This window comes from Neovison vison, chromosome 1 (genome assembly GCF_020171115.1).
Source record: "Neovison vison isolate M4711 chromosome 1, ASM_NN_V1, whole genome shotgun sequence".
In the NCBI taxonomy this organism is placed as follows: Eukaryota; Metazoa; Chordata; class Mammalia; order Carnivora; family Mustelidae; genus Neogale; species Neogale vison.
Genome location: NC_058091.1, coordinates 2232251 through 2244980, shown reverse-complemented (window position 1 = coordinate 2244980; position 12730 = coordinate 2232251). Strand labels below are relative to the sequence as shown.

The following is a 12730-nucleotide window of genomic DNA, read 5'->3' as shown; positions in this document are numbered from 1 at the left end:
TCCCCACGCATTACAGGCACCTGGGCTGTGAGTAAGATTCCTAGGACCTACTGCAGGCGCAGGGCGGTGCCCAGGAGAGGGTTCCAGAATCTCCACTTTTTCTTACTTAGCTTCCTCATAGTTCTGGATTCCCTCATTTTCCCAATATGTTCTTGCAGAACTACTGAAACAGGCAGAGTGTAAGACACTCTACAGCAGCATGCTGGACACCCATCCTCCAGTGCAAACGTGCACGCCCTCTCCGTGTGCACGTGCACAAACACACACACCCATGTATTGTTAACCTCGACAGTAGAAGTCAGTTTTTTGTTTTGTTTTTCCCCAGCAACACTTGGCTTATTTGGGAATAAGAGAGAACTGCAGTTTAGGACATGCAGGCTATGCCCAAACCATGGGCAAGTCCCCCAAACGAAGGAGAAGTTACTCTAGGGAGGAAGAAATTGGAAGGGGTTGTTTTCAACCACAGCCCTTTGCAGAAAAGCAGGAGTTCGGGGCGGGCGTGACTTCCGATTCGCTGACCTGCAGCTGCGGCGCCGCACTTTTTTTTTTTTTTTTTCAAGATTCCATCCATTTATTTGACAGACAGAGATCACAAGGAGGCAGAGACAGGCAGAGAGAGAGGAGGAAGCATGCTCCCCGCTGAGCAGAGATCCCGACGTGTGGCTCGATCCCAGGACCCTGGGATCATGACCGGAGACGAAGGCAGAGGCTTTAACCCACTGAGCCACCCAGGCGCCCCTGCGGCGTACTTTTTGCGGGAGTTTTCTCGCTGGGGCCTGCAGGGGAGGATGGTCCCGTGGACCCCTCTTCTCCCGAGATCGGTAACTGATCGCTGTTCCCGTAATGGACACTGAGTACCCGCCTTGGCCGCGCGGTGCAGGTTCCGGGGCGCTCTCTCCCGGTGAGCCCGTGCACGCGCGCGCGCGCACACACACACACACACACACACACTCGCTCGCACGCACGGGCTCCATCGGTGAGCGCGCACACACTCACGTCTGCACGGCCTCCATCGGTGAGCGTGCACACACGCACGTCTGCACATGCCCGCTCGTGATGGGCGCACTCCCGCACGCCTGTGTGCAGGCTGTAGCGTGGGGAGCGCGCGCGCACACACACGCGCGTGCACGTGCACACACCGAGAGCGCGGCGGAAACGGGGGACAGCAGGCCGCTGCAGCGCGTCCGCAGGGGCAGCCGGCAGGTGCCTCGGACACACATCCTCCGCCGCCCGGTCCCGGCCGCCGGGGCTAGCTGAGCCGGCCTGGGCGTTGCTTTCGCCCCGTGGGAACGCGTCTGACGTTCACTGCACACAATTCATTTTGCGGGCGATGTGACACGATTTTAACGACGAGGCACCGCAGGGCTGCACAGCCCACTCCACCGCCGCCGCTCACACTCGCACCTCGCAGAGGCCAGCGGCGGACACCCGGCTCCGCCACAGCTGCAGCCGCAGCCCCCGCCCCCACGGCCCAGGCCCCGCCCCCGCCCCCACGACATCAGCGGCCCCGCCTCTCTGCGCTTCCCCTCGGCCCCGCCCCCGCCCCCGACGTGAGGGCGGGCTGCGCGCCGGCGTGGGGGGGCGTGGTCTCGGCCGCGTCGCCGCGCCGCGTGCGGAATCTGCGGCGGCCGTTGGCCGTTGGCGCGGCTTGGGCGGTTGTCTTGGAGAAGCAAGATGGCGGCGACGGCGGCCGCGGTGGTGCCGGAGGAGGACACGGAGCTGCGGGACCTGCTGGTGCAGACGCTGGAGAACAGCGGGGTTCTGAACCGCATCAAGGTGGGCCGGGCCGGGCCGCGGGGATGCCGGCTGCGCCCGCGGGCCGCAGGGCCTGCGCGGACGGCGGGCGTCACAAAGGGTCGCGCGGGGCCGCGTCGGGCCGCGGGCGGGGGGCGGCTCCCTGCGGGGCCGGGTCTCGGGGGCCGGGCCGGGTCTCGGGGGCCGGGCCGCGCGGAGGCCGGGGGTGCGCTCCCGGGCTGCGGTGCCCGGGCTGGCTTGCGCCGCAGCTGCCGGGCGGTGACCGGCGTGGGGTCGCGGACGCGGAGGCGGGGCCGAGCCGCGGGGCTGGGCGCTAGGAGCGGGCGGGGAGGGCGGGGGCTCCCTGCAGGGGGCTGTCTGCGGGGGGGGGGTTTCCCTGCGGGGGTCCTCTGCGGGGGGGTTCCCTGCGGGGGGGTTCCCTGCGGGGGTCCTCTGCGGGGGGTCCTCTGCGGGGGGTTCCCTGCGGGGGTCCTCTGCGGGGGGTTCCCTGCGGGGGGTCCTCTGCGGGGGGTTCCCTGCGGGGGTCCTCTGCGGGGGGGTTCCCTGCGCGGGCTCTCTGCGGGCGGGCGGGGGAGACCCCGCGGCGCCTTCCCTCCTCTCCGCCCCTGCCCGGTGGGCTTACCTGCCCGCGGGGCGTTGCTGGCTCCCCGACCTCGGCTCTCAGACGGTGGGACGGCGCCTGTGGAGCTTGGGTGTACGCCCGGGTCGTGACCGTGGCCTTCAAACTACTTTTGTTCCTTCACCTTTTTTTAAAAGGCCGAGCTCCGAGCAGCTGTGTTTTTAGCACTAGAAGAGCAAGAGAAAGTAGAGGTAGGAGAAGCGCCACCTTCAACATCCCCACTCGTTTGTGTGTAATTCCTAGTACCTGCACGTTCTCCTGAATACTGCGGGTACCGCTGTGGCGGGGGGTGGTTTTGAGCTGCGAAGGACTGACTTCCTTACTGCTGGGCCAGAGGGGAGACTGTTCTCCTTTCGTCTGTATCTCAGAATTTCAGGGCGTCTAAGGGAGGTCGGGGTCGCAGTAGCTCTGGGGCCAGTAGTGGACCCTAGCTGGTGTAGACGCCTGTCTGTCGGGGGTCTGACAGGCAATGTCACGGGCTGTGGAGGAAGGCTTCCCAGGTCAGTGCGTCTGCAGCAGGATCGCAGGACCTGTGCTGTGTAGTGTGCAGGCGAATGCCACCGGGTGGGGGGAATACGGTGTGCACCTCTTCTCAACTAGCTGACCCCCAGTTGTCTTAAAGTCATGTGCTCTTTGTCACTGTCACAAGTCCAACCACTTTTTCGTGTAAGTGCGTTCAGTTTTTTCCTGTCCCTCAGGTCTTCCTATCCCCCTAACATCGGCAAGAATTAGCCCGTAACCAGGGGCTTCACCTTGTTGGAGCCGCGTCGTTCTGATCGCCCCTCGCTTTAGACATAGGCGCCTGCTCCTGCTTTACAGCATGAAGTGCTGCCGCTCTTGGCCTTTACGTGTTTGTCCAGGTGTCCGTCTTCTCTCAGCCGCCCTCTGTTCGTGTCTTGTCTGGGCCTCCTGCTCCACGTCTGAGAAACCGCAGCTCCTCCGCCTCCAGCCACACTCACTCTGGGAAGAACCACGAGTGTCATTTCACTGAGCAGACTAAGTCCCCTCCTGCGTGTGCCACGTCAGCGCTCAGCTGTCAGCCAGCGCCGGGTTGCTGCTGCCGCTAGCTGGCGGGCCCCTGCCTCGGTGAGGGTCCAAGCAGGCCGTGAGCCCTCTGCTCTCAGAGCTCTCACTTAGCTGTGCGTTGACCCACTACCTCTCCTGCCTCCTGCACTCTCCGCAGCTGGCCCGGTCCGTCCTTCGCAGGGAAGTAGAGCATGGGGTCCCGACTGTGTCTTCCCCTGCAGCAACATCGCTCGGCTCGGAGAGAGCCGCCCTGCGTCCGTCCGCATCCGTACCGCCTTCCGGCTTTGCTGCGGGGTTCTTCGTCTGTCCAAGAATAGTCGCGTTCTCGCGGTTTTGCCTTCCAGGTACTCTCAGCAACTCAGCTCTTGGCTGTGTCTTTGGCCTTGTCCTCGCTGTTGGTCCTTCTCTTGAGCATAGAGACGTGTTTGTATCTGTCTCAAGGACAAAGCTCTTTTCCTTAACTCATGTTCTGCTTTTAATACCACTCGGATTTTCCCCCACAGTTGAATTTTGAAAGAATGCGTATGTCTTATTTCTTATGTTCCAGGCACCCTTTAATACTTTAACATCTTAAATCCACTTAAATTCGCCTTAGATGTCCTATACCCGAGACATCCCTTTGCCGGGGTCAAGAAGAATCTTCTTATCGAGTATATTTTCCTTCTAACCTGTGTTCTTAACTTAAAGTTGTTCTTTGTGGCATCTGACATTTTTAATTCCTCTCTCCTTTCCTGAAAATCTCCCTGGATTTTGGGACTATTTTCTTTCTCTTTTCTCCTTTGAGCACTCCTTGCTCTCTTTAGTGCCGTCTTTTCCCTCTACCCCGGGCTTACATCCTTGGTGTACTGTGCAGGAGCTCTCATTCTGTGTTTTCTCCCCGGAGGACCTGAATTCTATCGGTGACTTAAGCCCTGAGCCCTGACCCGCCTTGTCAGCTTCAGACCCGTCTGTGACCCTGTCTGCCAGACTGGTCTTGCTTCTGGGGACGGCGGTTTGCCCGAGCAAGAAATCTGAGACTTGCCTGTACCTTGCTCTCTGCCCCGCTGGCAGCCCTGCAGCTGAGCTGTGTGAGGAGGCCCTCCGCCGCCTTCCTGTCCAGTGCTGAGCTGCTGCTTTTGTGGGTGGCTTCACCCCTCCTCCTCTCCAGTCTCCCCTTTGCTCGTGTCACTCACCATCTTCCCGAAGTCCGTTCTCTGCAGTGCTCCTGGTTTGGCTGTTGATTATACACATCTGCTTTCGTTCCTGCATTTTTCTTGAAATATTTCAGTTGACTCGGTGTCTTAAAATTCCCTAGACCAACGTACCAAGGACCTTTGTGATCTTTCCCTGCCATGTCTTTTTTTGTTTTTGTTTTTTATTAAACAACTTTATTGAAGAACAACTGACCTATAGTAAACCCAGTACACTTAAATGTGCAGTTTGTTACATTTTAATGTTTATGCAACCTTGAAACAGTCAGGATAGTGCACTGTATCCTTGACCCTTGAAAGCTTCCTGAAATGCTTTGTGACACCCTCCCCCACCACACACCCCAGGGCCACCATGTATTTAAGAGCCACACATGTGGGATCCTACCGCCCAGACTCTCTTCTTCTTTGATCTGACTGCATTCATTCGGCATAATGCATTTGAGATTCGCCCGGATTGTGCTGTGTACTCATAGCTCGTTCTGTCTTTGCCGTGTGTATTGTACGGGCGTGTGTTGGTCGTCGAGTCGCTGGTTTTCTGGTGTCCTAAATGGGCTTCTGTGAACCCTCATGTACATGTCTTTGCTTAGACCTATGCTTTTCTTGTGAGAAAATGCCTGCAGATGGGTCCTATGGTGGGGGTACTAACTCTTTAGAACATCACTAGACTCCTTTCCAAAGTGATTGCACTATTCACAATCCCAGCAGCAGACTGTGAGTCGTTATACCCGTAATTCATTCGGTTCGCTTAAAGAAGCTCCAGTGAGCTAGAAGTCTTTTTCCTGTATTCAGGTAAACGCATAATGGCAGAGGTAAGTTGGCCTGTGCACGACCCAGAGTCACATCACATGATGCTGACGAGCTGCGAATAGCAAGTGTGTCATTTGAGTCCTGCTCACAGTAAGCTATAAAAGGAAGATATCTGTGATGACAGCATGTCACCATGTATTTAGAATGATAAACACGTGTTTTGTAGGGAAACGTAATGCCGTTTCACGTATAAGTAGCTGAAGGCCTAGCTTCTAAAGTCGTTTAATAAACAATTTGTGGAATATTTAAAAATTAAAAATAAATGCACATTTTCATGTGTGGTTTAGCATCAAAGAATTCCTGTAGTAATCAATAGTTGTAGAGTGGGCTTAACCATAATTTTATGAGTGACCGTATTTTACTATATCTCTGCCAAAAATTAAGCTTTAAACCACGTTTTGTAGTTTTTAGGATAAATGCATGACATACTATTTCATTTTTTAACAGAACAAAACTCCTCTAGTCAATGAAAGCCTGAGAAAGTTTTTAAATACGAAAGATGGTAAGATGTTCAGTTTATTCTTGCTTATTTTGTCTGTCCGAATTTTCAAGTTCTATTTAGGAGAGATGTGGAGTTTCAGATTTTTTTTACAATTTTATTTATCTATTAGAGCAAGAGAGAGCGCACATGAAGGGGGTTGGGAAGGGCAGAGGAGAGAGAGGAGCAGGCTCCCCTCTGAGGGGGACCCGATGCAGGGAGCTCAATCCCCAGACCCTGAGATCCCAATGTGGAGCCGAAGGCAGACACTTAACCGGTTGAGCCACCCAGGTGCCCTGACGAGTTTCAGATATTTTTTGAAGTCTGTGATTCTTATAGGTTCTCATTTTAAAATTGTCTTTTATTATGTAATTGTTCAGTTGTTTTGAATATCCTTGGTCATAGGAAATTGTTGGTTAAACCAGTTTGTTTTTTTAAAAGGTTTTATTTAGTTATTTGAGAGAGAGAGAGAGCACGCACGAGAGAGGAGGTCAGAGGGAGAAGCAGACTCCCCATGGAGCAGGGAGCCCCACGTGGGACTTGATCCCAGGACTCCGGGATCATGACCTGGGCAGAAGGCAGTCGCTTAACCAACTGAGCCACCCCAGCGCCCCAAAACCTGTTTTAGTATAAGCAGCAGAGTACTCTCACGCACCGCGGAATGTCGTTTTAGCACTAGTTCGCTTCACACGGTGCTGGTGAAAACATTGCTGGGGTTCTTTGAAGATAAATTTATCGTTCAAGCTTAGAAACCTCTCCTCTTCAGTTGCTAAGTTACCCTTACCTGGTGGCGTCAGCGAAGGGGCTTGGGGCGCGCGCAGGTGTGCTCACTGCCTCTCCCATTCCGCAGGCCGGCTGGCCGCTAGTCTCGTTGCGGAGTTTCTCCAGTTTTTCAATCTTGACTTCACCTTGGCCGTTTTTCAACCCGAAACCAGCACAGTAAGAGTCATGTTTTTTTTGTATCTTTCTTTGAAACCGTCCTCGATACAAGTGCGTTCATTATAACCTGAAACTTAACAAAATTTGATGTGTTAGAGGGTCTTGCATATAGATTATTTCCTGTAGTCAATGTTTTGTTTGTCTTAAAAGCCATCCGAGCTGCAGATGGCTGCTACCCACGCCGCTTCGTAGAACTCCGAGAGGAGGGTTTTGTGGAAATAATTGTTCCGGTGTCCGCATCCGTTCGTGAAGGCTTCGGATGCAGAGACTAGCTTAAAAGAAATCTATAACTTTTTAAATAGGCGTTTTATTCATTAGGAAAAGAGCTCTCTGAGTTTAGAGATATCTTTAATTTCAAAAATATTTTTCTTTAATCTCTGAAAGTCATTTGCATACTTCTGTGCACTCAGATCTCACTCGTTGTATCTTCTTCCCTAGTTTCAGAGTCTTGAAGGCCGAGAGAACTTAGCCCGAGATCTAGGTATTATCGAGGCAGAAGGTACTGTGGGCGGACCGTTGTTACTGGAGGTGATCAGACGTTGTCAGCAGAAGGAGAGAGGGCCACCCAGTGGGGAGGTGAGTATAATTCCAGCCTCTGTCATCTTTGTCTGTTTTAATTATTGGCTACTCAGGGTCGCCATGTAGAGTTCTGCGTGCGTAGTGAATCGGAGTTTAAATGCAAAGAAGCTGTTCTTCAAAACACAACAAAACACAACAAAGCACACTTAGGTCATGCGACCGCATGTGCTGATGAAAGTCAGAGTCATGTCGGCTGAGCCCGGTGCCGTGCTTGTTTGTAGTTGGACGCTCGGGAGCACTGGGGTCAGGGGTGGCCATGCGGGCCCCTCGCGGCTCCCCTGGGTAGGATGGGGAGAGCGGCCGCCTCGTGGGCAGTGTGAGGCCGCACCAGGTAGGGCGCGTCAGGTGCCCGGACACTCGTTGGTTATTGTCTTGTTACCGTTTTAAAGTTAACAGAGCTGAATCAGAGGCTAGTTAATCAATTTTTGAACTTAAGGGCTTTTTAAAAACAGACTTAGGGCTGTTGAGGCTGATGATTGTGCTTAGTCTGTAAACATCCCCGAACTGGGGTTTTCCTGATTAGCTACTGCCTTTCTTGCTCCTCCCTTTTTAAAAACTCGCTAATGAGATGAAGTCTGATTTCTGGTTACAAATGTTAGTTTTAGGAGAGACCTGTTTCTCTGGCACCCGGTTAGACCCGTGCTTTTAGTGACTGGTTTGTAAGTAAGCATGTGGGGCTGCGCACTCCCTGGGCTCCGTGTGGGGTCTCAGAGTGTGTTTTCTGTTAGAATCTTTTTTAACATCAGGGGAGCCTGACTGAGCACCCATTGCATAGAGGGCATAAGAAATAGGTGCTTTGAATTGAAAGATAAAATAGTTTGATGGGCTAGAAGAATTGAGAGTTAGTAAAGATGGACTGTGTTCCCATAAGGAAATGCACACAGAAGTGGTGGCTTATGATAGTGGAGGGAATGTACAGGGAATGGCTCGTACCACACATTTTAGAAGTCAAATCCGTTTTAGTTAAAGGGGAGCAGTGGTTTTTCAAGTGGAAATTTTGTGAAACTCAGTGTGAGAGTCGTGGAGAGGACTGGGGAGGTGTCCTAAGGCGGCTGTGGAGAGCTGGGGCCAGGAGCAGGGGCTGTGCTGGGTGCTGGGCCGGGTGCTGGAGCCGGGGGCATGCAGCAGAAGGGTGCATGGCAGGGGCGGGGGCGCTGCAGCGGCTTTTGGGTTCAGCTGTGCGGTGCTGGTGGCCCCCGTGCCCTGGCGTGTCCTCCCTTAGCTCAGGAGCAGCCGCGTGGGCTGAGCTAGGATGCTTGGGGTCACGTCCCAGCTCTGCCGTGTCCTGTGTGGGACTCTCTGAAGTCACTTGACCTCCACGTGCTTTAGGTTGCTCACGCATGGCGTGGGGATGATGGAAAGCACGGCCTCGAGGGTGGTGGTGAGAACCGCGGGGAGTCCGGGTCGGGGAGGCTCGGCAGCAGCTTCATGTGGAGGGACCTGCGAGCGTTGGCCTTTGTCGTCATTGTTGGTCGTTTTGTCCTCATTCCTGTTTGGTGACTCCTGCGTCCAGCTCCGTCCTTCCCCAGCGTGAAGCTGGTGTCCAGCTCTTCCCCACAGACCCCCGGGACGCTCCCTAGCACATGTGCGTCGTGCGTGATGAAACACGCTTCGTTCACTCGAGCGGAGCCGGAGTCGCAGAAGGTGAGGCACGTGCGTCCTCCCGCTTCCAGTTCTGCTCCCGGTTTCTCTGCTTGTGTCGGTTGTGCTTCTGTGACTCCTGCTTTCAGTCCACGGAGCTGCCTCTCTGCTCGCGCCCTTGGCCCAGTCCTGTCAGGGAGGAGTCTCTGTCCCCGTGGCAGCAGCGCGCCGTGGAAGGAAGCCGACTTGGTTGCCGCGGAGCTCCCGGGCGCTGCTAGACAGGGCGTCTGCCTCAGACGGAGGCCCCGCCAGAGATTTCTGGTCTGGTTGGGTTGGTTTGAAAATGGAAATTCAGGAAATGTGTTCTTTGAATGTCTTTCTGGCTGGTGGATCCGAAGCCGGCCCCGTCAGCTGGCCCTGTTGCCAAGCTGGGTGTCTGTCAAACGGACACACGAGAAGACTTTTGTAACTTCAGAGGTCATTGTTTTACTTCTTGAAAGTTTGAAACCGTTAGGAAATACCCACTCCTTGCTACTTTCCCCTCTTGATATGGGGGTGTGTCGTTTTAGCTGGCCGTGTGTCTCTGTACAGACGTAAATGGATGGTCAGATTCATATTCAAAATAGGGAGCTCGCAGGTGTGGGTTTTGGCTTTCCCGCCTTCACTAGCGTCCTAACTTGGAGGGGGGAGGCCTCTTCTTAGGTTGTATTAACCTCTGACTTCTGGTGCTGGGGAAGAAAACTAGCTTTGGGTTCAGCCCGTTGAACTCAGTGATGCTTTCATGGAAAGGCGTTTGCAGACCACCTTCAGACTCAGGTTGCTGTGCCCCGCGTCCTTTGCCGTGACTTTGAGTGGGTCTTGCAGGGCGTTGGGTGTCCCCCGGCACGGCGGGTCCCAGCACTGGGTTATGAGCCCCCTTGCTCCCCATGAGCACCTGCCGTCGCTCGGGTCCTGCTCCCCAGCACCTCTGCCGGCGCGCTCCACGGTCAGTCTGCGCCCTTCAGGCTCGCTGACTTCATCTTCAAGTTCAGCGCTTCACCTACTGCTCCGCTCTTTACAGATTGCCGTCAGTGTGCGGTGGCAGCCAGCTGGCTCCCGGAGTCCTCGGCCTTGGTGTTGAGATCCTATGTGATGTGGCGCCTAAACACCTTGGTTTTATGCCTTTTTGTGAAATGTGGAACCTTGTGCTTCAGCCAGACTTGGTTCTCCTTAAAAGTGGCTTTTGCTTTCTTGCCTTGCCCTCGTCTGCGCTCCACCTGAAACGGGGCACCGTCCCCCCACCCAGCTGTGGAGTGTCCTCTTCCACTCTGCCTTCTGGGGTGGTTCCCTCTTCCTCCCTCTCTGCCGGCGGCTCTCGAAATGGAGGGCCTGGCTCTGCGCGGGTGTGGAAGCCGCCGCGGTGGCCTGCGCCTCCCCATGCATCCCCTGGCTGGGGACAAGGGCTTGGTCTCACCGTTGTATCCTTTGCAGGGTCCAGCCCAACCCAACAGGGATTCTTCTTTTTTTTTTAAAGATTTATTTGTTTATTTTAGAGGAAGCAGACATGGTGGGAGGGGCAGAGGGAGAAAGAATCCCAGCAGACGCCCCGCTGAGTGGGAGCCGGGCGAGGGACCGATCCCATGATCCTGAGATCATGACCTGAGCCGAAACCCAGTGTCCGACGCTCAAGCCGCTGAGCCACCCGGGCGCCCCCACGGGGGCTCTGAACAGACCCTGTGTTCAGGCTCGGTGGGACTCATTTGGAAGATGAATTTGTGAAGGTTAGAAGGTGAGATCGGGAGAAGGTCAAAGCCTAGAAGAAGTGAAATCTTCTGGAACGCTCATCTAGACAGGACTGGCGGCAATAAACGCAGACACAAATGGGCCGGTAAAGATTCCCCTTTAAAGGAAGAAGCGACAAGACTCGATAAATGAATAAGACGGCAGACGGTTGGTCCCAGGAGGACACGGGAGGAAGAAAAGTTGGCGACGGTGAAACGGGGTTTTCGGCCCGGGAGAAGAGGAGGCCGTGCCAGAAGTCAGCGGCTGCAGGGGAGCCGCGGGTGTGGAGAGCCGCGCGGGTCCTGTTCAAAGTGCTGGAGTCGTGGTGGTTCTCGCGTGTAAAATAGCCAACGTTGGGTACGCACGCGATCACAGAGCTGCTCACGGGGTCGTGGCTCGATCTCAGGAGGTCGTTTCCATCCGAGAAACATTGAAACCTTTCTCCTTTGCGTTCAGCATAGTGCGGGGAAGGGACCAGCAGGTGCCCTGAAGGCGGCGGTTTTGTGATGCTGTGCGCGCGGCGCGGGGCCATGCGGGGCCGTGCGGTGCGGTCCGTGCTCGGGGAGTGAGAGGACCCCAGCCGGCGCAGAGGAGGACGGCGGCAGGGGCCTCTGCAGAGTGCGCCGTGTCCGCAGACAGCCGCTGCTCGGGGCTCTGGGCACGGGAGGAGGCAGCGGGGCCGGAGGGGTGAGAGCAGGTGCGTGCGAGGCCCGGGGCCGGCTGCCCCCACGGCGGGGCCCCCAGGGCGGGCTTCTCCGGGCGCGCTCAGCCCAGCACGGAGCGGCCTGTTCGGGGTGACGGGGTCAGATGTGTGGGTAATTGGAATCTAAGTGTGTTCTGTTGTGTTTTTGCTGGAGTACAATTGGTGAAAATCTAATAAGGATATTTGTATTATTTAGAAAATTCAAAACACTAATATTGTATAGTGGTTTTAAATGCCAAAATTCTGTTGAGGCTTAATAGTATATTTATGTTTTATTTTAAAATATGTTTTAATCTGAAACTGAAATATTTTAGGGTGCACTAGAGCTGTCTGATGTTCATTCTCCACCAAAGTCCCCGGAAGGCAAAACCAGCGCTCACAGCAATCCCAGTAAGGTGAGTGGGCCGCGGGCACCAGGGCTTCTGCGCTCAGACCCCCCGGGGCTCGGCTTCCCCTCCTCGTCCTCCTCGGTGCAGGTTCTGTTTGTAGCGCAAGTGCCGGGCGCGGTCTTGACGTTGTGTTTCTCCCTTTAACGAAGCGTGTATTTAAAATGTGTTCTCTTGGGAGTGTTTTGAATTTTGTGTCCTAGGAAGGAACGCACTGTTGAATCATGGAATTGTGGGGGTTTGGGACTCGGTACTTGGGAGATTTTCTTCCTTAGTTGGCAGAGGATTTACTTTTCATTTATAAATCCCAGCTCTAGGAGACTGGGTTCCTGGCCGTTGTTCCAGAATATTATTATGTTGAGTGTTGAAGACGGATGGCCAGTTTAGAATTGTAAATCGTAATGGCTTTTTATGTTAATGAGCTATTGGGAGGATTTATAATAAAACGTGTGTGCTCTGGGGGTGTGTGTGGCTAATGGGTTGGTAAAATTAAGGCCTCTGGTGGCAGGAGTTTGATGTACTGGAGAAAAGTGCCGAGCGGAACACTGGAATTGAAAGTCCAGGGTCCCAGGAGCGGATAGAACGTGCCCGTCAGGGGACGTGTTGTCTCCCGCCTGGTTGCAGCGCCCTGTGTGTTGGTACAGCGGAGCAGTCCTACCCGAGCACTGGTTGGGGTCAGGCGTGTTGTGGTCATTGCCGTGACTCCTGTTTTTTAGGATGAGGGTGTAGCCCTGGAGCCCACTGTGTGGGCCTGCTGGTGTCGTGACTCGTGGCCACAGCAGGACCTCCGCAATGAGGTGACTTCTGGGGGTTCCTCTCTGTCAGGTGCCTGGACTCACACACCAGGGAGCAGCCCCTGTGCTTTGGTTACTGGGTCTTTGATGGTGTTGCTCCTTTTCCTGTTTT

The 12730-nt window shown here is 54.9% G+C and overlaps 1 protein-coding gene across 1 annotated transcript in view; it reads left to right on the top strand.

Annotated features, from left to right (window-relative positions):
* The first annotated feature begins 1637 nt into the window (after positions 1 to 1637).
* The window catches only part of CEP43 (centrosomal protein 43), a 35737-nt gene continuing 24644 nt past the window's right edge, over positions 1638 to 12730 (top strand). Inside the window, exons 1-6 of the mRNA XM_044242421.1 lie at positions 1638 to 1776; positions 2512 to 2565; positions 5845 to 5899; positions 6726 to 6814; positions 7253 to 7390; positions 11753 to 11833. Of these exons, the coding sequence (XP_044098356.1) occupies positions 1675 to 1776; positions 2512 to 2565; positions 5845 to 5899; positions 6726 to 6814; positions 7253 to 7390; positions 11753 to 11833 (519 nt within the window). The 5' untranslated portion in view covers positions 1638 to 1674. The remainder of the gene's footprint in view (positions 1777 to 2511; positions 2566 to 5844; positions 5900 to 6725; positions 6815 to 7252; positions 7391 to 11752; positions 11834 to 12730) is intronic.